At 36.8% G+C, this 27,374-nt stretch overlaps 1 protein-coding gene across 14 annotated transcripts in view; it reads right to left on the bottom strand.

Annotated features, from left to right (window-relative positions):
* Positions 1–27,374, bottom strand: part of mef2c.S (MADS box transcription enhancer factor 2, polypeptide C (myocyte enhancer factor 2C) S homeolog) — a 194,165-nt gene that overhangs the window by 45,518 nt on the left and 121,273 nt on the right. For all 14 annotated transcript variants that reach the window (XM_041580474.1, XM_041580470.1, XM_041580468.1 and 11 more), the window contains one exon: positions 22,885–23,088. In XM_041580474.1, the coding sequence (XP_041436408.1) occupies positions 22,885–23,088 (204 nt within the window). The remainder of the gene's footprint in view (positions 1–22,884; positions 23,089–27,374) is intronic.

The raw sequence follows: 27,374 nt of genomic DNA, 5'->3' as shown, positions 1-27,374 counted from the left end.
TAAAACAATTTGTACTTACTAGAACATATGTAATACAGTGACCATGCATAAATGAAACAAAATAGCAACTACAAGGTGTAAAAGCTTCTTAGCAATCACTTAAGAGGCCAATGTAAATGCCAATCTATCTTTCCCACCAAGCAGCTGAAGCAGAATTCAACTTCAATGTAAGGGATGAGTGCCAGGGATATTGTATCAAGCTTCATGGACCAGGGGCAGCTGTTTGTATAAATGGATTCACTTCCCTTGAACCCAAAGGAACTGATCACATTAATCAAATATTGGAATGGTGCCAAGCATATGGTTGTAGAGATACCCAGCTTGGAAAGCTCTCAATATTCCTTACTGATACCTCCGGATTCATCAGTAAGCTAGCAGAAGGTTGCTGAACATAGGATGCAGTAGTCTGCAATATCCTAGCTAGGGGTTATTTATCAAAATCCAAAAAGTTCTCACTACTTTCTGAAAACTACTCCAAACGGATCTTTTCCCCCTATTTATCAATACATTTTCACAATAAAATCAGAAAAAAAATCGGAATCATATGGATTTTGCTTTTCTTTTGGAAACCTAGCGCAACTTAGAAAATCTACTGGGACATCTGCCATTGACTCTTAAATGTTCTCGGCAGGTCTGAGTTGGAGTACTTTTTTCATCTGACTTTTAACACCATCAGACTTTAATAAATACCGAAAAAATCAAGTTGTTTTTTCCTTCAAAAAAATCATATTTTCCCCTTTAAAAGTCCGACTAGAAAAATTTGGAGCTTAATTCGGAGCTTAATAAATAACCCCCTAACAGTATGTTGACAAGACAATTGCCCATACCCATTGGTATGCCAAAGTTGAATGATGCATAATTATTTCCTATGTCATATAAAAACTGCAAATATTAAAGAAGATCTGCACAGGTAAAATAAAATCTTCTCGTTACACATTACCATTTCATCCCCACTCCTAATACCAGGTGCCACAGCCTTTTCTTAGACTATCCATTCTGGTAAGTATTATTAAGTCAAAGAAATCCATTCTAATTATACTATTTAGCTATACATGACTACTTAGTCTTTATTCCTTACAGAGTCTTAAAACAAATCTGAATGTTGGCTTCTTAACTAGCCACAAAAGAAAAAAAAAGCTGCATGGTTTGGGGATATAACCTGAGCCTAATGATAGTAATTAGATGCTTTTCTGCCTATATACATTATGTGAAGTTATTTAGGCAAAGAAAGTTGGCTCCATTGCAGAGCAAAACATACAAAGAGAAACAGCAGCAGTTTTCCTTTCCTGTAATACTACAATGCCTGTATTACAAGAATACACACTTTACAATTTCTGGAATGAGTACAGCAAAATAAACATTCACCAATAAATGCCGCCTATATGATAATTATACCAGACAAGTGGCTAGGAGAGGCTAGATACACAATGAATAGTGATGGGCGAATTTATTTGCCAGGCTCAAATTCGTGGGCGTCCATTTTTTGGACGCATTTTCGCCAGTGAATTTGCGTCGGCGTCAAAAAACGGACGCCGGCGACGTTTCAAGAATTTTTCAACGTTTCGCTGATTTTTCCGGCGAAGCGAATCGCGCCAAATTCCCCATCGCTAACAATGAATCCTCCACAGTGACAGATAAATGAATACATATGAAATATAAAAATCATCTCTACAAGTAACTTAAATACTTAAATATCATTACTGATGATAGGTACTCATCAGAACAGTACCCATGATAACAGTATGCATCAATGCAGTGAAATCAAGCAGAATGAAAATAAAGGGCTTAGTAACAAAAACACATGCAATTATTCTGCAAGAGCCTAATCCTCAGCCCCAATTTATTAAACTAGTCCACTATTAAACTAGTCATCATAAAAGGAAAACAAAACTCTGTAAAGTAACCAGTGATGTTCTCGTTGGTTAGACAAGAGAGTTACAAATTGAATAAAATCAAATATTAAGTATAAGTAAGTATATTTAATGTGTCTGGTATAACTAATCTCTATTGGAGTCAAAACAATCCTATTGGGTTTATTTAATGCTTAACTGTTTTTTTAGTAGACTAAGGGGCAGATTTATCACTGGTCGAATTTGGAATTTGAAAAACTTCAAAATTCGAATTCAAAAAGACTGTATTCGATCAAATTCGAATTGTACAAATCGAAGTAATAGTGCATTCGATCAAATTCGAATCAAAGTTTTTGCCAAAAAAAACTTTGATTTTTCAAAGTCCACCAATTGACAAGGAGGTCCCCCATAGGCTAAAACAGCCATTCGGCAGATTTTAGATGGCGAATTTTTAAAGAGGCAGTTCATGATAATCGAACTTGGACTATTCCCTAGTCGAAGTACACAAAAATTAGCTTGAAATTCAAATTAGAATTGTCCATAAACAGACGGTGCTATTGTTATTGCTCTCCATGGCAAAAGAGTCAGCAGTAATAATGGAAGGGAAATAAAATTGACTCTCATATTGTACTATTTATGTGAGGTAACTGAAACCCTTGTTAACATGCGGCCATGGAACGATTGGAGTCTATTCAGTTACTAGGTTACTTAAAGTGGACCTGTCTCCCAGACATAAAACACTGAATAATAAAAGTCCTTTTCAAATTAAACATGAAATCCAAATTCTTTTTTTTATTAAAGTATTCATAGCTGTTGTAAACTCATTTAAAAACCTCAGCTGTCAATCAAATATTGCCTGCCCCTCCTCTATGCCTTAGGCAGACAATTACTTTCACTTTCCATTCAGCACTTCCTAGATGTCACTGCTCTCCCCACATTCCCCCTCTCTCTTTTCAATTTAATTGTGTAACCAGGGCATGGGGATGGACATCAGGTCCCCCATTCTGGTGCACAAACAAGATTCTGAGATGATACAAGGCTTGTCTTAATAACAGTGTCCACAAAATGGCTTCTGCCTGCTTGTTATAATTATAAATTCCCAGACCGAAAGAAACAAGATTCATATAATTTATATAGTGTAATAAAAGTCAATTTTGATTGACTAACACAATAAAATCGGATTTGGAATATTTTTTTCAGGTGATGGGTCCCCTTTAAGCTCCCCAGTGGCAAAAATACAACAAATTTGAATTTGAACTATACAATTCCATATCTTCATTAACGTTGATCAATATAAGTAGAATTTCAGTTTGCATAAGATGCAGATTGGTTGAATCCAAATCCGTACGGTCCCTATGTAAGTTACTGATTAAATAACAACAAATGTGAACATATACAATTCCATATCCTCATCAAAGAGGTGGTTCACCTTTAGGTAAACGTTTATTATGTAGTAGAATGGCTAATTCTAAGCAACTTTTCATTATTTATTTGTTATAGTTTTATAATTATTTGCCTTTTTCTACTGACTGTAAGTCCCTGATTATATCAAATGGCACAGGGCAGGGAAACAGCCTCCCTTGAAACAACATACACTACAGACAGATGGAATGCAGAACGGCCCATTTCAATAGGTGCCTCATGCCTCTAGCGAAACACCTAAATCGTTATATTCCATGACAATTAATGTGGAACATGTGCAACATCTATCACTTCTGCTGATCTTGCCAACCCCCGCACCTTGTTTCTCACGCCCACTTCTAATTTTAGATTGCAAGCTCTATTGAGCAGGGCCCTCTATGCAGCATTTGTATGTATGCACATATATACGATAATAAAGTATTGGATAATAAAAACATATCAGCCATGAATTGTTTGCAAGAAGCAAAAGATGTTGTAGTGTGCAAGGCATTCGTACAAGTACACAATTCTTATCACAAGATTAGCATCTCTTGCTTTGGTCTACGCCAGCTGTTTGTTGTTTAGAATTTTATATGATTTTACATTCTTGGAATACTTTATGTTCCGTTAGTTTGATCGGCGTGATAAATGTTTGCTAAAAACTAAAAGTGCAGGCACATTTGGATATGCTCATATGGCACACTAAAAATAAACTAAAGTATCACGATAGACTGAAGCTCAGCATAGGTTATTCTTTTAATATATACACGAATTAATAAATGAAAATATTTATTTTATAACAGGCAGTACCAGGGTTAAACAGTTTCCTTGATCTGATAGCATGCAAGCAAAATAGTTTGGCAATACCAATACTGAACCTCAGACCCTCCAAATTATATCACTTATGGAGGTATCTGCTTAAGCCATGCCCTTCCCAGCATAAAATCAAACTAGAAGGCAGATAGAGGGCAAGACAGCAAATACCATGCACACCACTGCACACTTTTTTTGGGCATTTGCAATTCATTTGCACTCTGGGTGGCCCTTACCAGCATAATTTAAACAAATGAAGAATTATAATAATCAAATGCTGACCTAAAGGGCTACATTACCCCTCAAGCTGTGTTTTTTTTAAGGCATGTTATTTATAATATGCCAAAAAAAGAGCCAGAACACTATATTGTCTCATCCTGAAATGTCCTTTCACCTACTACAAATCAATAGATGAAATTGTTCTTCTGGAGAAGGTTCAGGCTTTAATTTTAGCTCTGGTCACACACAAATATGAGTCAGGTGGCCTTCCCATAAACCACAGCAGACCACAAACAAAACCACTGCTGGATCAGACTAATAAACAACCTTGCATCAGGCACAGGATAGACTATAAACAGGTAGCATCATTAACTAGTTGTAGGACAAAACACAGGCCCTAAAGGAAAGCATCAGACAGTGTCAAAATCAATGTCTGTATTCTTTAAAATGCTGACAATATGTGCAGATTGGATGTCACCAGCAAAAGTTACTGTTTATGTACCAAAACAGTATAAATTGCTTACTAATGTTCAGTTATAATACCTCTGACAAAGGGAAACATTTAGCCAGACTGTCACTGCTGCTTTGATTCTCTTTAAATGGTATTTCAAAAAAGAATTACTGATGTATTAATTAAAACTGCATTTATTTACCAATTCGTTAAATTATATTCGTTAATTAAAACTGCAACCGCATTTTATTACCGATTCGATTTCAGAAGTCTCCCAAAGTTTCCTCACAAGGAAACTTCGGGCGACTTTGGAAAACGAAGCGATCTGAGTGCCATCCCGCTGGCGATGTACATTCTAGCCGATGGGAGGCAGTTCAGGGAGATTTGTCGACGGACGACTAATCTCCCCGAATCTGAGTGTGTGACCTGACCCTTAAGCTGCTCATAAATGGCCTGCTGACCTGGTCACTATTAAATGAGTCAACAGCATTTTGGCCAGTGTATGGGGCAAAAACAACTATCTCCTATTCCAACAGGCCTGCACAGATCCCTAATGTGATCTAATTGCTGGGGATTAACAGCAGGATCACCATGATTAGGGCCACCACCTAGGTAGCCAGATTGGGCTAACATCTGGTCAATACTGATCTTATCATACAAGTGGATCTTAGTGAGTATGGGCAGAGTACAGATATGAGAGGATATAAATCAAAATAGCTTTGACAGCCATTTAAATTCGCACTTCGGAAACTGTTTTGTGAATATTTTCTCTGCCACCAAAGTCATAAATTTGTGCATAAATATTAACAATTTGCAATTTTTTTTAAAAGCTTTTGTGGACATTCGGAGTGGATACAAAAAAATCGCAATTCTGTTTACTGCTCTTATTCAGCTTTGTAAATAAAACCATGTGCAGGGCAAAATATTCACTGTGAGAATCATTCTGTTCTGCACAAAGTTTATAAATGAGCCCCACTGTGTGCAATAGGTGTAAGCCTTTTTGTCTACTTATATGCAAAGGTAATGTCAAAAATTTTAATACCAGGAAAATATATCATAAAAGCCATAAGGGCATGGACTCACATGCATTTTTACGCCGCAGTAATGGCACGGCTTTTAAGAAGGCTGCCCGCCACGTAAATACGCTGGCCTAGTGTGCCATTGTCTAAGCTTGAAACTGCTTAGCGTATATTTATACGACAGACGGGTTTTTTTAAAAACCATGGCGTGGACAGCGCTGTAATAACGCATGTGTGTCCTTAGGATCACAAGTACAAGTCAATTTATTTATCACATAATGGTCGACAATCAATTTTATAAGGAATTTCTTGATTTTCCTATTGTCTTCAGTTGAGCTTTCACATCATAAACCTTGGGATATGTTTTTCTCAAGGAAATGAATCTGGCCCCATGCTGGCATTGATACTTCCATTTCATAATAAGAGGCATAAGGAACTGCAAATTATATCTGTTCTCAAAGCTTTTATTTCCTATAAGTCAACTGAAATACTCAACTAAGTACTCATTTACTGTGCGGATAATGTGCAAAGTGCAAAAATCAGCACAATGCTGCCATGTTTTTAGCTACAATGCAGCAGAAATCCACCCAACTGCAACTGCCACAATTCTATGAGCAATTGATGCCCCAACATAGACCCACGTTTTGCAGCATTTATAAATAATACACAATCTATGTCTTCATTAATATAAGGACCATGTTGTTGTGAGTCCTCTCTCTCGCCAATATTTGCTAAAGTAGAGGGCAAAGGGGGCTCTGTACTGTACTGTACTAATGCCTGGTCAATGGTGCAAAAACATAGGCTTATAGGGCTGTACACTGCTCTTTGCATTGCATTTTTTTTTTTTGATTTGCATTGGCTATTTTTTCAAATTTCATAGGGCTGTTTTATCAAGACACATAATCATTATTTAATACAAAGTACACTTGCAGTCAGGTCCACATCTGAAGAGAGATCATGGTCTTCAGCTAAACTGACCCTGTTAATTTCCCAAATTCAGCAGAAGTACAGAAAAGGACTGCAAGCCTCAGTCTTTCTTTACAGACTGGTGTGACAATGAATGCTCACATAGTCTCAGCATGTGGCAACCACAGAGAATTTCTGGGGGTAGCCAAAGGCAGAAAACTGTATTTGAGTAAGCAGACCATATTTTTTTCTTAATAATAGTGGAAGGCTGTATGGGATCTCAAAATAAATGACTGTACATATGCATCCACAAGCACTAGGTCCTCATGGAGAAGAAAGAGAAGAAAGTCAGTAGAAACTAAAAATTTAAATAAAAGTGTAGTGGTACAAAAATACATGGGTCCAGGGATAATGTTTAAATTCTATTTCAAAATCTTTCCAGTCACAAAAAGAGCTAACATAAAATATTAAATACTGATTATTTATAGGTAAAGATACTGTGTAATTTAAAAATTACATTGATTGAACATGCAGTTCAGACAGCACAATTTGGGAAAAATCAAATAAAAATACCAATTATATATATATATATATATACTATATATATATATATATATATATATATATATATATATATATATATATATATATATATATATATATATATATATATATATATATATAAACTATTACAGGTATGGGATCCATTATCCGGAAATCGATTATCCAGAAAGGCCATCTCCCTTAGGGGCAGATTCACTAAGCGCTGAATTTGCGCTAGCGTCCGCTTCGCTCACATCACAACACTTTGCCAGGCGTAAATTCAACCAGGACAAAGCTAATTCACTAAAATCCGAAGTTGCGTCCAGGGCGCCGAACGCTGGTGAAGTAGCGCTAGCATTACTGCCACAAGTGAAGCTGCGCTAGTGTTGGCTAATTTGTATACGGTGGGAAGTTGAATGGAGTTGTTATATTGCCCTACACATGAGCCCAGTGTATAGTTTATGTGCCATATGTTGGGAAATGTAGGGGGAAACCGCGTACCCCAGAAAAAATTTACGCTCTTTTGCAGCCTATCACCCTGAATGAAAAGTCGCCAGCGTTTTTTGGGACTTTTCAACGTCCCTTCGCCAGAGCGCAACTTCGCCAGGCGTAAGGGAGCGAATTACTGATAGAGTCTATCTCCTTTGCTAGCGAAGTTACGCTTGCGCCCGTTAGTAAATCAAAATAATAAAATGACGTCACGCTGGCGAATTTTCGCTAACGTTAGTCACTTCGCCCTTTAGTGAATCTGCCCCTTAGACTCCATTATAATCAAATCATTTAAATTTTTAAAAATGATTCCCTTTTTCTCTGTAATACAAAAACAGTAACTTGTACTTGATACAAACTTAGCTATAATTAATTCTTATTGGAAGCAAAACCAGCCTATTGGGCTTATTTAATGTTTACATGATTTTTTTTTACTAAACTTAAGACATGAAGATATAAATTACGGAATGACCCTTTATCTGGAAGCCCCGAGGTCCAGAGCATTCTGGATAACAGATCCTATACCTGTGATATGATATATGTTAAAACAATTTGATTAATCAAATATATAACACAATACATACAAATTAAAAAAAAAAAGACGATCAATATTGTCTCTTTGCAGCCTTTTTTAATGGGTCCTGCGAATATTCCGCAAACAATTTGTAATTCCCCAAGTACAGGTCACATGGCAATGACTATAAATTAGATGTCACATAAGTATGTTTTAATTACATGAACATGCATTTTACAATTACGCTTGTTTATCACAGGCATTAAATTTGGCCACCAAAGCCTATTAAGGGTGCATGTTTTATTTCAGCCCCATACATTAAAATACCTGCTCTGTATTAAAATCCATCTATATTTAGGTTATTGATTAATGCCGCAACAAAATATGTAAATAATATAAATGTTATATGGCCTAGACACAGCGAGAGGATTTATTCATTCTGAAATTAAAAATGCATTTGCTCATGAAGTCTTGGTCTTTAGAAACATTACTATAAGCAGTTCACTATCATTGCTGAATGTGAATGAGCATTGCTCTGTGTCCTATTTTCCATGCCTGCAATAAGGGTACAATATGGGAATTGAGCCTGGTAATTACTAATACACCACATAGGCACGGCCAGTGTACTACATAAAAGACTCACTTGTGGTCTGCATGCATTACAAAGAGTAGCAGGAGGGGAGGGCAACATGCAACAAGACAAAATGCCTTGTAAGGAGAAAAGAGACCAGAAAAGTTAATGCGCTTAGGAACAAGGGCCTCGATTCTTCTTGAAAGGGTTTGAAGGCCCTTTCATCAATTATCAGCCTTTGTTTCCAAGCTCTTATCGCCAGCCGTCTCACAGGAACTGCATAAAACAATACTTTGGTATACTGCGCCTTGTAAACTGAGCACACCCTGTCACCACGTTAGACCGGTCCTATCTGACATTATTAACCCTTTCCATAATATAAAATTTAGGAAGACGTTGCAGCTTAATCCATGCAGTATACAAGGCTTATAAAAAAGCATGTTTCATGGTACCTACCATCCAGAGTGCTTGGGACCTGTGGATTTACAGATAAGGGATTTTTTCTGTAATTCGACTTTTTCAATTCGAATTTCGAGTTTATTTTAATGTAATTAGACTAGGGAATAGTCCAAATTTGATTAGAATTTAAAAAAAAAAATCAAAATTTATCATGTGCTGTACCTTTAAGAATTCAAATTCGACTATTCGCCATCTAAAACCTGCCGATTTGGTGTTTTAGCCAATGGGGGACCTCCTACAATCAATTTGGAGTCATTTGGCAGACTTTTGGAAAAAAAACCCATATTTTTTTGCTGAACAAAACTTGAATCGAACTTGATTTGAAATTTGCAGTTCGATCCTATTCACCCGTTTTAAAAAAAAAATGATTTTTTGAAAATAAATTTCGATTGTTCGTTTTTTTTTCTGAATTGCGAGTTTATGGGAGTTCCACCCTTAATAAATCTTCCCCTATGTCTACTTAAAACCCATTTAATTATTAAATAAACTTTACATTAGAAATGAATGGAGAGTGTCGGAATTTCACTCTAGAGGACTGTGGCCATCTCTAACTTCACTTTTTGATAAATATACCCCTTGGTTGGCATCAAGTACAAGGTATTGTTTTATTATTACACAGAAAAAGGAAATCATTTTTAAAAATCTGAATTATTTGATTATAATAGTCTATGAGTGATAGCCTTCCAGTAATTCAGAGCTCTTTGGATAACTGATTTTCCAGATAATGGATCCCACACCTGTACTAAATGAGCATGAGCACCCCATTTCGATACAGGTATGGGACCTGTTATCCAGAATGCTCGGGACGTGGGGTTTTCTGGATAACGTATCTTTCTATAATTTGAATCTTCATACCTTAAGCTTACTAGACCTTATTTATCAAGGTCCGAATTTATTTCAGTATTTCTAATATCCAACTTTGAGCAACTCCGAATTCCCAAAAATACCTTTTTTAATGAAGAAAAAAGCTCCAAAAAATAAGGTTGGCAAACTTCAGAGCTTTCTCCGAAAACAGAGTTTTCCGCAACAGCTATGATTTTTTCGCTGAAACCCCGAAATCATCGGATATCTGTACAGACATCAGCGCAGACACTGGGACCTTCCCCATTGACTTATACAGGACCTCGAGAGCTTTTAGATGCAGAGGTTTCAGATTCAGAGTTTTTAGACCATCGGCCATTAATACATTTTGAAAAATTCTTAGTTTTATTTTGCTCCGAAAACTCCGAATTATTCGAGGTTCTGATATTCGGAGCTTGATAAATTACCCCTAATTAAAGACAATAGGCTGGTTTTGCTTACAATAAGAATTCATTATACAGTATCTTAGTTTGGATTAAGTACAGGGTACTGTTTTTTTTATTATCTTAGAGAAAATGGAAATGATTTCTAATAATTTGGATTATTTGAATAAAATGGAGTCTATGGGAGACAACCTTTCCGTAATTCAGATCTTTCTGGATAACGGGTTTCCAAATAAGGGATCCAATACCTGTATATATGGTTTACTGAACAAGATCGTCTGTTAAGAATTGTTGCTTCTTAGTCAGGGACATATAAAATACTTCTGTGCAATTGGTCCATTTTAAAAACAAGAAAAAAAAGAGATATAGCTAGGGCAGTTAAATGAGACTGATCCACGAGAGTATGTTATAAACACAATGACATTAAAGTAAGCAGTCGTGTTTGTTTTATTTATGTGAGCAGCACACAATTAGAAACAGAACACATGTTCTCCACTTTATAATGGAAACACCCTAGAGCAGGAATGTAATCTCAAGGGCCTCCAGCTCTTCAAATCAAACGATGGGTCTTTCGTTTACCTGATTTATTATAAATCAAAATAATTTGCTCCACTTCTGTAGTATTTACTTGCTGTAAATTTACAGTCATTGCAACTCATCTGTAGGCTTAGAAATGTGGGAGACCTTTTGAGGGCAACAAAGGTTTGACAGAGTCCCTATTAGTGATGGGCAAATTTGTGCCATTTCGATTCGCCAAAAATGTGCGAATTTCCCGTGAAATTCGCAAAACAGCAAACAATTTGCGAAACGCTGCCGGGGTCTCACTTCGGACACTGGCGTCCGTTTTTGGACGCTGGCACACATTCGCCTGCATCCAAAAAAAATTTCGTGGCAGTTTCGCAAATTTATTGGCCCGCGGCAAAACGTGGGAATTCGCAGCGAATTCGCGCCTGCCGAATTAATTCACCCATCACTAGTCCCTATGTATAAAAAGCATAGTTTCCAGTTGTCCTTTGAATAAATAACCCACAAGTCTCTTTAAAGTGAATCAGTAAGCACAGCTAACCTATAAGACCCAATTACTTATAGGAACAGTAACACCAAAAAATTTAAGTATCTTAAAGGTAATATAATGTACCGTTGCCCTGCACTGGCAAAACTGGTGTATTTACTTTAGAAACACAACTATAGTTTATATAAACAAGCTGCTGTGTAGCCATGGGGGCAGTCATTCATGCACAGGATACACAGTAGATAACAGATAAGTTCTGAAGAATCCCATTGTACACTACAGGGCTTATCTGTCATCTGCTGTGTATCCTGTGCCTTTTCTCCTTTTTCGGGTAAGGGCACATGGGCAGATTCGGGGAGATTAGACGCCGGGAGACAAATCACCTCTTCTTCGGGGCAACAATCTCCCCGAACTGCCTTCCCCTACCTTCCCACCTGCTATAATGAAAAATCGCCCTCAGGATGGCACTCGCAGAAGCCCGAAGTTTCCTTTGGAAAACCAAGCACCGCGAGTGCCATCCCACTGGCGATTTTCATTATAGCCGGCGGGAAGGTCGGGGCAAAGGCAGTTCCTGGAGATTGTCCTCCCGAAGAAGAGAAGATTTGTTGCCGCATCTGCAGAATCTGTCTGTGTGCCATTACCCTTCAGCCTTGAATGGCTGCCCCCATGGCTACACAACAGCTTGTTTATATAAACTATAGTTGTGTTTCTGAAGCACACACACCAGTTGTACCAGTGCAGGGCAACAGTACATTACATTTTCAGTACGTTAGGACACTTTCATTTTTTTGGTGTTACTGGTCCTTTAACTGGATTAGTTTAACTATGTCAGTTGCTCCTACTAGTCACATGTCTTGTCTATTATATCTGCAGATAAGTGAATACAGAAATACAGAGCAGCCAGGCTAAACATTGCATCTCCATTTGTTTTTAAGGAGTCGCTTGAAAATCTGACATACATGTGATTCCTATTAGAGAATTTACAATGTGACCCTTTATTTTTTTCTTTGTATTTTTCTTTTACAGAAATTGCCTCCTGGGTTCTAGTGAATAGCATAGAAATCAACAGGACACAATTTCCATGCTGCTGAAATCAGGAATGCCTAGATTCTGAGCATACAGAAGGATAGTCACTGGATAGAGATCCCTAATGCCAAAAGATTCTACAATCATCACACTGTGCCTCTTACTTCTACTAAATCACAGGTTTCAATCCCAATTCATAAGGAAACAACACTTTATTAAGCAGTGAGCTGCTGCTGCTGCTGCAATGACAACAAGACATTTCTTATTAAAACTAAGTTTTCAGGTATGGGACCTGTTATCCAGAATTAACAGATCTTTCTGTAACTTGAATTTTCATACGGTAGGTCTACTAGAAAATCATGTAAACATTAAATAAACCCAACAGGCTGGTTTTGCTTCCAATAAGAATTAATTATATCTTTGTTTGGATCAAGTACAAGGTATGGGATCCTTTATCCGGAAAGCTTCGTATTGCAGAAAGGACGTCTCCCACAGACTCAATTTTTTACGTCAAAATAATCCAAATAAAATAATTTCCTTTTTCTCTGTAATAATAAAACAGTAGCTTGTATTCGATACAAACTAAGATATAATTTATCCTTATTGGACGCAGAACCAGCCCATTAAGTTTATTTGGGGGCCGATTCACTAAGGGTCGAATATCGAGGGTTAATTAACCCTCGATATTCGACTAGGAACTAAAATCTAAAATTTAGCGCAGATAGTTCGATCAAACGATCAAAGGATAATTCCTTCGATCGAACGATTAAATCCTTCGAAACGAATGATTCGAAGGATTTAAATCCAACGATCAAAGGAATATCCTTCGATCAAAAAATTTAGCCAAGCCTATGGGGACCTTCCCCATAGGCTAACATTGACTTCGGTAGCTTTCAGATGGCAAACTAGGGGGTCGAAGTATTTTTTAAAGAGACAGTACTTCGACTATCGAATGGTCGAATAGTCGAACGATTTTTAGTACGAATCCTTCGATTCAAAGTCGTAGTCGTAGTCGAAGGTCGAAGTAGCCCATTCGATGGTCGAAGCAGCCCAAAAAAAACTTCGAAATTCAAAGTTTTTTAACTTCGAATCCTTCACTCGAAGTTAGTGAATCGGCCCCCAAATGTTAATATGATTTTATAGTAGAATAAGACGCAGATTTATCAAGGGTTGAATTTCGAGTTTGTGGGAGTTTCTAAAAACTCCCATCAACTCCCATAAACTCGAAATTCGGGAAAAAAAACGACCAATCGAAATTTATTAAAAAAAATTATGGGTGAATAGGATCGAGATGCAAATTCTAATCAAATTCGAATCGAAATTGTTTCCACCAAATTATCCGGAAACCTGTAAGCCCGTCTCCGATAGACTCCATTTTTTATATATCAAAATAATCAAATTTTAAAAAATTATTTCCTTTTTCTCTGTAATATTAAAACAGTATCATCCCCACTAAAATATAATTAATCTTTATTGCATGTAAAACCAGTCTATTGGACTTATTTAATGTTTACATGCTTTTCTAGTAGGCTTAAGGTATGTAGGTATGTAGATCTAAATTAGAGAAAGATACGTTATCTGGAAAACCCCAGATTCCGAGCATTCTAGATAATAGGTCCCATACCTGTGTTTTATTATTACAGAGAAAAGGAAATCATGGTTAAAAATTTGGATCATCTGGATAAAAACGATTAGAGACGGCCTTTTTGTAACTTAGAGCTTTCTGGATAACGGGTTTCAGGATAACAGTTTCCATACCTGTAAAAGTCCCTCAAACAACCATAGAAAAACGAGGAAAGTTGCAGAAAGGAAGGCAATAAAACAGTGTTAATGATCAATGAAAAAAACGTATAAATATATATTAAAAAGCCATTGGCATAAAATATTTCGTGGCACCCAGAAGTCTGACTAGAAGCTCAAGTCTGTGTGTTTTTTTTTCAAGGGCACTTTATCATTGCTCGCGTTCTCCAAGGGATCTCTGAATGAATAGTGCCGGGGAACTGAGTCTTCTATTCCACGCCTATTTCTCTTCATTTAACTTGGCAAGAGTGTGAGCTGCTCTATTTTTAGCCGGATGACTTGCTATTTTTAGAGGGCTACCATTTCAGAGACATTTATTAGGAAAAATAAAAAAAAGAGAGGAAAAAGAATTCACAAAAGGGGGAGGAGAAAGAACTTCCGGAAGCGTATTGTAAAGGAAGGCTCCAACCTGTAACTGCAGGCTTTTCAGCTGCTTCCAATCTTGGAAAAATAAAGAGAATTCCGAGTTCAGTGATTTAAAAATAAACCTGCCCTCTGGCAAAAAAGACAAAAATACAACAAGCTGTTACTATGCGAAACAGTGTCAATGAAAACAAAGAGCATTATTTTCTGGCCAGTTTGGAATAAAGACCTCAGTACCATCAGCGCGTGAGAATAAAACAGGGGACTTTTTTTCCAAATAAACAGGCAAAGACATTGTAGAAAAATGCATGAGCATAGTTATAACCTGAATATTTCTAATGGGGAAGAGGCCGAAGCTCACAGAATGTTTTTAAAGTTTATTCCCTGCACTTGAGTTTTTCATGTTAGTGAATTTAAGGTAGAACTATAGTAATAAACAAAATGAGAATTTGTGTCGAGGTTGCTGATCCTGTACATGACGCCCACATTGTTTTTATTATTAGCTTATAAATATATGTCAATAAGAGTAGTTGTGTTTGGGTATCGGTACAGCAGCTCCATGCATCAGTACAAACAAACTCATTAAAGGGGTGGTTCACCTTTAAATTAACTTTTGTGATAGAATTGCTAATTTTAAGCAACTCTTCACTTGGTCTTCATTTTTTAATTTTTTTTTTGTCTTTTTCTTCTGACTCTTTGCAGCTTTCAAATGGGGGTCACTGACCCCACCTAAAAAACAAACAAATGCTCTGTAAGGCTTAGGGTGGCCACCTATCTGGATTTCACATGGACAGCCCGGTTTTTGGAAGCACTGCCCGGGTAATAAGTGCCTGTCTGGATTTCCAATTTGTCAAGACATTGAAGTGACTGACATGGCGATCAGTCAATCGCTGATCGTCACATCATCAGTTCCGCCCCTGACATCATCCTCCCCACCTCCCATGTCCCTGGCCCACCCCAAAGTCACCCAGCCTGCCCCCAACATCACTGAGCCCACCCCATCATTATTTATTTATTTTTATTGTTCGTTTTTTTTTTTTTTTAAATAATTGTTATTTCTACTTTTTATACAATCAAAAAAAAACACAAAAAAACCCCCAAAAAGGATTACACACCACATATAGGCTAATTACACCATTTTCATTCCATATCTAGTTCCCATATCATTTCTCTTTAGTACATTTATTGGTGTATATAGCCAAGAGAAAGATACAGAACTAGAAAAAAAAAAAATATATATGTATATATATATATATATATATATATATAAAATAAAAAAGTAAAAAAAAATTCTTCTGACTCTTTGCACCTTTCGAATGGAGGTCACTGACCCCATCTAAAAAAACGAAATGCTCTGACATCATCCGCCCCACCTCCCATGGCACTGGCCTGCCCCCAACATCAAAAAGCCCACCCCCCTACGTCAACCAACCCTCCCCTGCCTGTTTTCAAAGAAAAAAAGAAGTGGCAACCCTAGTAAGGTTACAAATGTATTGTTATTGCTTCTTTTACTACTCATCTTTCTTTTCAAATTCCAGTTGTTATTCAAATCAGAGCATGGTTGCTAAGGTAAGTTGGACCCTAAGCAACCAGATCTGCTTAAATAGCAATCTTGAGAGCTGTTGCATAAAAAGCTAAATAAAAAAATCACAAATAATAAAAAATGCTTTGGATTTATATGAGAACCATATGTGGGGATGCCATTACCATCCATCTTTCCAAATTGAGAGTTTGTGAGGTGGCAGAGTTGGATTTTCTCACAAAAAGAGACTTCCTTCCTGGCACTGTATCCAAACAAACACTCTGACTGCTAATGGTCATTAGATCAGATAATGTGCATATCAGCTGAGGCAATCTGTTCTTTTGCTATGGTGATTTAAAACAATGTGCAAATACATCTTAGCTTGAAAAGTCGAGTCATTGAGGTGAAAAGTACACAACATCATAGACACAGAAACGTTTAGAATATAATAAATATAATGGTTAACTTTTTAAGGCAAAAATATGAGAGGTGTGTTATTCTTTGGCTGAGTTATTCTGGTATCTATGCTTATCTTTAAAAGAATGTTGATTGATTCTGCACTGACTACTCTATATTGGTTTAAATGCACTGAAATAACATGATGAGGGACAGGAAGAGATGAAGTCCCATTATCACTAAAAACCTACTCCTGGGTGAGGGTCCTGCTGTGTGATGTAGCCAGCTGAGAGTCAGCAATTACACTTACTGCTGATGTGGACATAATGATGTGTTGTTGTCAATTGCAGGCCTACAGCAAAGGGCTCTTACACACGGCCATTTTTGCCTGCGCTCCCCTACGTTACACTTTCTTCCGTTCAGCCATAGGGGAACGCAAGAGTATACACACTCAATTATGTTAAAGGGGGCTGTACTCACACAGACGCATGTAAGCGTCAAATGCAGGTTGGGATGCATGTTGCATTTCATCTGCGTTCGCCTACATGCGTCTGTGTGAGTACAGCCCCTTCAACATAATTGACTGCGTTTACTCCTGCGCTCCCAGCTGAACATAAGAAAGCGCAATGCAGGAGAGCGCAGGCAAAAACGGCCGTGTGTAAGAGCCCTAACAATTGCACCTCAACACTAAGGGGCAGATTTATTAAGGATCGAATTGAAAATTCTAAATCGAATTATCGAAAAAAAAAATTCCAATTATATTTCTTGGTATTTTGCATAGACAACAAGAGCAAAAACAACAAGCAAAAGTTCCAAAAAGCCGTAGGGGAACGCAAGAGTATATGCACTCACTTATGTTAAAGGGGGCTGTAATCACACAGACGCATGTAAGCGCCAAACGCAAGTTGGGACACAGCATGTTGCATTTCATCTGCATTCGCCTACATGCGTCTGTGAGTACAGCCCCTTCAACATAATTGACTGCGTTTACTCCTGCGCTCCCAGCTGAACATAAGAAAGCGCAACGCAGGGGAGCGCAGGCAAAAACGGCCGTGTGTAAGAGCCCTAACACTTGCACCTCAACACTAAGGGGCAGATTTATTAAGGGTCGAATAGAAAATTCTAAATCGAATTATCTAATTTTTTTTTTCTTTTCCAATTATATTTATTGGTATTTTGCATAGACAATAAGAGCAAAAACAACAAGCAAAAGTTTCTCATAGCTTTTGTCAAGTTACATAGTAAGAAAATAATTATTATGGTGCAATTCATTACAAATAAAACATCAAATATTGAATTTAACAAAAATTCCTCAAGAGAAATAAAATAAAAATAAAGTTATATAAAATAAGATCTTCCTCTCTACCAACCAAATAAATAAAATATTTACCAAATTAATGGACAAAGTTATCACATCTTGGTACTTCAATGTGTATGCAAAGAAGAGTCTTCATCAGGATAATACATAACCTTCTCAATAAAGAACTCTATCCGCAAACTCCAGAATTTGAAAAAAGGGTGACCAAACCTTCATAAAATTTTCTCTAAAACTTATGTCACCATATCTAAAATTTATTGCTTCATCTATGCAAAGAAACCTAAGATAAGACAAAATAACCTTTAAATCTGGGGGAAGTTTCCTGAATCCAATGCAAAAAAAATAGATTTACGGGTAGCTGCAATGGGCAGCATGTATAAAATATTTATACTTATTCCAATACTCTATCTTCGGGTCACAGATAACAGAAGGTGTTACTTGATTAAAGTAAACTTGTAAAACTGTCAAATTCGACTAGGGGGTTATCTAAACTCAATTCGAGTTTTTTAAAAAATTTGAATTTGATTTTCGAGATTATTTTGGCCCTTTAAGAATTGAATGTGACTATTCGCCACCTAAAACCTGTTGAACTGCTGTTTAAGCCAATGGGAGAGGTCAAGGGATAAATTTGGAGATGTTTGCAGACTTCCTGACTTTCAAGTTTTTTTTTTTTGGAGAAAAAACTCAAATCGAGTTTGATCGAATTCAATTAAAATTTTCGGGTTGTTTAAATTCTTCAGAGTTGGAAAAATTAGATTTTATAAATTTTGATTTCAAATTTATGGGAGTTTAGGGGACTTTTAAAAAAACTCACATGAATTTGAAATTCGACCCTTGATAAATGTGCCTCCCAGTTCACTCAACTTGCTCCTCATTAATGTGAGAAAAAATTATACAGGACCCTGGAGAGAAACTTGGTCTATGTTTGGGCCATAGATGACTATGTTGCTTGGCTTGGCTCTATTTGATGGACACACAAGAAACAAAGCACAAAAAGTAGAAATTCACTCAGATGGAGGTGGACATGGGGGCTCCCAAGTGGTGAGACACTAACCAAAGGGAAATAATATTACCACTCCCCCCAGTTGATTAATCACAAGGACCAAACTTTTGTTCACATGTTCTAAGAAACGTAAGTGTCAAAAGATATTAACAATGCAAAACACCTACAGAACTTGATTAATAAGAACATGTTTATGTTTCACTTCTGGCTAATTAACAGCTTTTGCACAAGTGTCAATTACGCAAATATTTTTATATCTATTTGCAGAGTCTTGTGGTGCCTTCAAAGTTTACGATTCCTGCCCATTTTTGTGGGTAACCTATACAGACACATTCAGAGCCTGCTGCTGCTATATGGGAAGCCATGTTAAAGGACATGATAAACAGAATTCCTACAGAATTGGACTCTCTACCCTTGGTCCACAAATCCTCTAGCTTGTTATAAAGGAAGTTATAACACAATAAGAGGGCTAATATCTGATGTCCAGCCAGCATGAGGCAGTGCAACTTTGACTGTGTTCACTAACCCATAACAACCAATCAGCAATCAGCTTTCATTATTATAATTGCACTAGCGACATTACAACTAATTGCTTATTGGTTTCTATGGGATACTGCACTTGTATACACAATCTTTGAAACCATAGATATTCTAATGTATTTTTTACATTTTAAATCAAATATTTTACATAGAATAAAAAGTGAAATCCCTGTCTATATCTAGCATAGGAATAATTCATATTGTATTACTAACAATAAAAATACTGAGACACAGTTTTGTACATGGAATAACTTGGGGGCATTGAGCACATACATTACTTGTTGAGATTATGGCATAATGCCAGGATAGAGTTAAATGTTTATTCAACCGTTGCTAGAAAAATATGCCATGTTACATATGGGGTTACCCTACCTTAAATGTAAAAATGAAGCAAAATCGAAATGGTAACTTGTTTTATTTATTAGCCCTTTGTAGCCACAAGCCTTGACTGATGTGAATGTTGCAGCGAGTCAACAACTATGTGACCTTTAAACATCATTGATGGAGGGATTTCTTCCTTTTTAATCCACTCAAATCATCCCAACAGGGGACGTGACACAAGACAGGTCACCAAACCCTCTACTTGCCTTTAAGATCTGACAGGCTAATTCAAAATAAGGCAATCAAGAAAATGGGATTGTAGGCTTTCTGCAGACACACACATGCTGGGCAGCATGGCTTGGAGTGTGTCACATGCTGAAAGCTGGATCAGTGCATCAGTCACTTGTTCTTTGCTATCATTTTATTTATAGAGCACTGCTTGCATATGTACATTAAAAAAATAAACAGGGAACAAAATCGTTGTATACAATTTCCTTCAGTGCTTAAGTATTAAAAGATGCAAGCAGATGAATATCCCTATCCAGTGGAGCTTACAATCTAAGAACGTGGGTAACTTGCAGACACAAAAAGGAAGTATATAAGTGCAGAGGTAAGGAGCAGCTAGAGAGAACCATTACCTTAGGGTTACTTCACCTTGAAGTTCTTTGACCTTTATGAAAGCACTTTGAAGAGTGGCATTGTGTTTATATATGGTTGTAGAACTGTAAAAAGCTTATAAATCACAAATATTTACAATAATATATTTTATATCTCTGTGTCTATCTCTCTTTTTTCTGTTTCTTTGTATATACCTGGTAGTTGTAGGCACTATCTGCGGGCAAAACGAATTGTGTTTTCTACACTTACTACAAATGAGTCCTATAGTACACTCTAAAAAAATCTCTTGATTAAAGGAAGCTAAATATCTTTATATGCTTCTTGTTTGGTGGAAGATACAGTAGTACTGTGTGTACTGTCCCTACTGATGATTTGATTGTAAAGATTGGACTCAACTGCCAGAGATGACATCAGGCTGCACTTTTTCCCTTCTAGTATTTCTCATGAACTAAATGTGTCCATGATGGAAAGTGAGATTTCATAAAGTATAGTGGTGAGCAGAAGGTAAGTGCCACTGGAGAGAAATGCATGCTACATATTGGATCCTACACTCATCTGGCAAATATTCCAAAGCCACTGCTTCCACCTACCAAGGTAATTCTCAAGTCTGGTGAAACCCAAATCTCTCTGGCCATGATAAAATCAAACGAAAAAACTGTTTTCCTAAATACTTTGTGTATATTAAGCCCAGAGGGCCAATATACTTTCAAAGCTTTCATTAGAGATGTTTGTCATCGAACCTGTTGTGGAAAAATTCACTATGAGTCTAAAGCCAAATATAAGCACAAGATATAAAGTGCCCTCCACCCACTATCTGACTGTTCTTCAACTTGGCAATTGTAGCCACTACCTGACATGATTATGATTGCCAGAAGGGAGCAATCTAACACATTAAGTTCAAGTGCAAACCCTGACCCTGGACATACAGGTGTAGTGTTTTTTGCTGCATATAAACAATTAGGCGTCCCTAACACTTGAATTTTCTTATTGCTTTGTTTATGTGTGCTCTAGTACCCTGTGCTTGGAAGAAATTAAGGATCTGTTTCTGTTAGCATTCCTCACTACCACTCCAGCAATGCCACTAGTTACACCAATATCTATCTCAATTTCCCAAATTCCTGCTACGACTGAACAGCTGAATCTTCTGCCATCAGCCCTAAGCAGTATTCAGCTTATGCAACCAGCCCACAATCGCAACTAACACTTGGTTAGGCCACAACAGTATCCCACACTTGCTACTAACCCATACCAGTATCCCATTCAGTCTACCAACTCACACCAGTATCCTGCACTTGCTTCCCTGTTATAACAACAAACAGTTTATCATTAGCCATTGCTTCTAAGACCTGCCCTGCCTTTAACACCAGAAGATTTTCTCTAATTAATGTCATGAAAAGAATGTAAAGTGTATCTATACAGGGCAGTGAATCGAGGAATTCTCCAAGTGAGATATATAGTAATGGCCCATGCCAAGAGCAGTCCTAGGTCTCATGCTAAGAGTTTAGCTCTCATACATGTGATAACCCATTACTACGTGAGGGCCAGTAATCAGCCTATGGAAACCTTAAAATCAACACTTTAAACGTCCTTTTGGTAAGCTATGACACAATTTTTTGAACAGTTCTATAGATAAACTCTTTTGTGTGCCCTTATTATTCTAAAATACAAAATAAAGTTCTGCCTTACCAGAAAGGTACAGTTTGAGGTCAGCATGAATAATCACTCGGAAAGCTGAAGGTCATATCACTGTCTTGGTGGCAAGACCTATAATGAGCCTGAGTCTATGTCTGATGCATAGATTTGTTTCAGGCAAAATGCATTGAATAAACAATACAAAAATGTCTTTTGTAAAGGTGAATACTGGAAACTGCTTACAGGATAAAAAAAACCTGAGAATTATATGGTTTCATACACATTTTGATATTATTAGCCCTCATTTTTAAAAGGATTTTTGTGGAGTAAAAGTCATAATAATTTTCAGAGTAAAAATAGAAAATGAGTTTGTTGCAAAGCAAATTATATCTGACTTTTTGTTTGTATTGAGGAACCTTAACTGATATGCCCAAGAACAAAATATCATTTAGGTGGGGTTAGATAGGAGGCTATGTCACTGTGTTTAAATACAACAGGGACGTTTTCAGATATTCCTGCCACTGGCACTTGTGACTACAGCCAGCTGAGAAAGTGACAGCTGAAACACTTGTTGGGACATGCTACTATGAGCCGGTGGGGCTCGCCTGCCAAAACGCCCACAGCACTTCTTATCTCTGGGGTGGAGTAGCCTGGACTTTACAGACCACAATACATACAATGTGCAGAGTGAGGTGACTTTTATATTTTTACACATAATATAATAAAGTCTTTAAAAAGTGGGGGAAAAATTCTCCTGCACAATCTTCTAAACCTTGCAAACAAATCACTTGTTATACTTCATAGCAAAGAAGTGTAACATAAACTCACATTAAAACATCATCTACCGGTCTTACCTCTACAATATCTGAATTTGTTCGACTTTCGTGAGGCTCATTGTATTCTGTGTATTTCAGCAAAACTTTATCCATGTCTGTGCTGGCATATTGGAACAGTTTATTAGTGCTGTTGAAGATGATGAGCGCAATCTCACAGTCACATAAAACACTCAACTCATAAGCCTTCTTCATTAACCCAAACTTTCTCTTTGTAAATGTCACCTAAAAAAAGAAAAGAAATGAGAAATTAATGAGAGCATTGACATATTACCCTTTCATTTGAAGGAAAAGATTTACTTTCAGCTTTAATTTCCATCCAGCCTTCTAATTTCATCATTTGGGTTTTATTTGTGGGGTTCAATGTTATTTCCACACTACAGGATCATATCAAGAATATGTTTATTGCAAGGTTATTGAGAATCTTGCATGGTACAAACCACAGTGATCACAGCTCTGCATTATAGCATTTTCCCTATTATATCTCAAGAATCATTATTACTTACAAAGAATGTAACAGGCTATGCTTAAAAAATATCTGAAACCACAATTCATCCACAATAAAAAAATGAAATCCGAATATGTTTCTTTGCTACAAAACAGATTTTTAAATGTGTATATATTTATTGGAATCATTCCTATAGCTAAGAATAATACGGCATTTGAATGTTGTGCTCAGACAGGAGAACATGTTGTTATGGTGACTCATTAGTGGCAGAGCAATGTGAAAAATTGGGTCTAATTGATTAGAGCTATTTGTCCTCTACATACCGTAAATCATTCTATAATCCCTCATTTTTGTAGGTGGTGGAAATAAATATGGAATCATATTTTTATTTATAATATAATCATATCAATATGTATAAAATGTAGATGTTTTTGCCATACACAAGGAGTTGTAACGTTGAGTTTAATCAGGTAATAAAGGAGAGAACAGCAGGTCAAAAAAGGAACAGGCTGCAGATAAAATAATCATCCATGCACAGTTATGTCATTTGTTCCTTGGGAGTATTTAAATGAAACCTTTTGCATACAGCTTGAAAATATTTCAATTGACACAAGATCAAAACTATAACCATAAAAAGTACTAAAACAGACTCAGACATGCAAATTAATAGTCCCCATGTTTATAAACATGCCATTAAAATATCTATAGCTATATCCAATCAATATGTCTGAAAGCATCTCCTAAAAGGACAATCATATTCTTTAATGACATATCTTCCCTAGGAGCATCAGAATGGTTGGTAGCTAGAAGAGGTATATGAATGGTATGTTAAAACTCATTGGTTGCATTAATCCATACAGAAATCCATACAGAAACACTTGAACTTATTGGGGGTCATTTACAAAGTGCAGGGCAAGTACAAAGTGCAAAGAAACAGCCACAATTCACCATTGTCCACGATCATCATAAATAACTCAAATTCTGTTGCCTAAATGGCAACTCAGATGTAAATTTTAATGTTCTACAAGTTAATTCTAGTCCTGCCAATTTGATGAGTGACACAAAAAGTAAGTACAACTTGTAGGTTGTCACAGCCCATATTAATGGCACATGGTTTGTATTCTCCCTGGCAATTTTAAGCAAGTAGCAAAGGGCCTGAATATATGGCCCTTCTCAATGGAATTAGCCTGCCATTAGCAGCATATACACCTATTACTGTATATGCTCACAAATATACAAAAACTGAAATTTATGTGAGACCGATTTGGTTGAAGTAGATTTATCTACCATATTCATGTATTATTTTATATTTTATCATTTTACTTGAACTTTACCCCCTTAAAGGAAAAGCAGCGGTATATTGACTGTGAAAAAAAAAACATGCAGTCATACATTGAGTTGTTTTTTTTTTTTAAATCAGTCCCATGAAAAAATTGGTTGATAATAACCCCAGACCAGCCATTAAACCATATATATGGAGAGAACATGCATAACCAGGGTAGTATCTTATATAGAAATAGACAGCCCAGTTATCAGGTGGACATGACGAAAACATTTATGAACCCAAGTTTTTTGGATATATTCAGTCCAGTTGTTTCCAATCTCCTATTTCCTCCGTGCTTAGATCAGAAACAAACCAAAACAAAATCAATCCACAATTGATCTGTGTAATATAATCAGCCCGGATCCACATTCCCCTCTTTATATTTCTTACAAGTGAAATACAATCCATGCACACCACCTCACCTATATTCAAGCTGAAAATCACCTTGGGATTTAATGTTGCTAACTGTGGCAGCATAATTTTTAGAGGAATGATACAATGCCTTCACATTGTATCATTCATGGAAAATTAATGCTGCCAGCTACAAATAATTTTCCATGACAATACTTTTTTTGACGGAGCAGTATTTTGGCAGTGATAGACCTATACATTTGACATCTGTAGAGGTAGAATTATATGAAGGCTTGTAAGGAGACATCATCTGGGATTATGTCCTGGAGACTGGCATTATAGGTTGTTATCATCATGGTTTATAAAATACAGATCATGTCAAACCACTTTTATTATCACTGTATAAATTGCTTCAGCAGTCAGCGTTTGGGTGAGAATGCTGGGAGTTGCCGTTCAGAACAGCTGAGAGGTTTGTTTGACATGCTTGGAGCTAGTGATCCAGCTTTTGCTGAAACACACACAAAAAACATAGAAGTTTAGACATTTGTTTTACATGGTTACATTCCAAAGTCAATGCAAAAGCAGCTGCCACCCAGTCATTGCTAAAATGCCAGCTGGTAATGCCATAGGATTATGTAAGCATTTTAAACCCAGTCAGCAGGTCTGTAACCACTCAAAGGAGCTGCTCCCACATGCCTTCAGTCTGGCTATTTATCCCTTTTCAGCTTAAGGAGCTTTCATTCACATTACCAATGTAGCAAACAAAATGCCTTGGTCAGGATTCTACTAAATACCAGGTCACTTGCACATCATGAATCCTTTACATCCAAAAACTGATGGCTGTTGGAAGTGGTATAGCAGTCTAATCCATGCTTTAGGCACTGTTCTTCATTAAATTGCAATTACATTTTGCTTTCTCCAGAAAATGCCATAAGAAGCAAGAGATGAGGACAAAGGTGATTTTACAAAAATATTTATGCAAATTTACAGACAATTTGTAAATTGTGACAGCAAGACTTGAGTTGGTGCTGGTATTCTGGAGGGGAAGAGAAAATATTCTGGAAAGACCCAGGACAATATTTGGAATGTTCGGGCAAGCACACAGTAGCTACAGTATTTGCTCATAGTTTTTATGGTAACATGTAAATGCTGCTGAGATTTATCCATTGGTGTACACAAACTAATCTTCCCTAACACTCACTTTTGTGGTAACTAGTGCCCTATTGCTCCATGATATCTATTGTTTCAACATCACTGTTAACCTGCCCAGGGCTTTTTTTTGCCACTGGCCTCTCAAGACAATATATTTTTAGCCTAATACCTGTATGTCTTAAATAAGTTCAAACAGGTTCTCCTGTTGGGAGTTTGGTGTTTTTTGCCTTAAAGGAAAACTATACCCCAAAATGAACACTTAAGCAACAGATAGTTCATCATATTAAGTGGCATATTAAAGAATCTCACCAAACTGGAATATATATTTAAGTAAATATTGCCCTTTTACATCTCTTGCCTTGAGCCACCATTTCATAATGGTCTGTGTGCTGCCTCAGAGATCACCTGACCAGAAATACTACAACTCTAACTGTAACAGGAAGAAGTGTGGAAGCAAAAGGCAGAACTCTGTCTGTTAATTGGCTCATGTGACCTAACAAGTATGGTTTGTTGGTATGTTTGTGAGTACAGTGAATCCTACGATCACAGGGGGCGGCCCTCCTTTTTTAAAATGGCAGTTTTCTATTTATGATTACCCAATGGCACATACTACTAGAAAAGTATACTATTATGAAAATGGTTTATTTACATGAAGCAGGATTTTACATATGAACTGTTTTATGCAATATCTTTCTATAGAGACCTACATTGTTTGGGGGGTATAGTTTTCCTTTAAGGAATATAAAGGAAACTCTACAGTGAATGAAAATATTGTTTTCTAAATCAAATGACTGTAATAAAGGTTCATGTTTCCCTTTATATATCCCTTCATTCCTCTCTTTAGCAGCAGTAGAAGGATGGACATTCTCTCAGTGGATGCTGTAAGGGAAGGTGGAAATAAGTGGATCATGCCAGTGACTATGGAGAACCACCCATCTAAGTGGAGATGGTGGTGAGTAAAAGGACTGGCAATTTTTCCTGTGGAATTTTCCATCTATTGCAGCTGAAGAATACCGTTTAAAAATTAAGAAGAATCCTGGTAGATATCTACATTGTGTGCATACACTGTAAGTGAACAGCCCTGTGAATATGTTGGCACTAATTAATAATACATACATAATAATAATGGTGATAAGGTGCCATGTAAAATGACATGTAACACAGTTGTGCTATGCTCAGCATGAATTTACACTTATATCCACATGGAAATGGCAGCATGTTGTTTTTAAAAATAGC

This window comes from Xenopus laevis, chromosome 1S (assembly GCF_017654675.1).
Source record: "Xenopus laevis strain J_2021 chromosome 1S, Xenopus_laevis_v10.1, whole genome shotgun sequence".
NCBI lineage: Eukaryota > Metazoa > Chordata > Amphibia > Anura > Pipidae > Xenopus > Xenopus laevis.
Note: the sequence above shows the minus strand (reverse complement) of the source record. Positions and strands in the feature narration are given on the sequence as shown.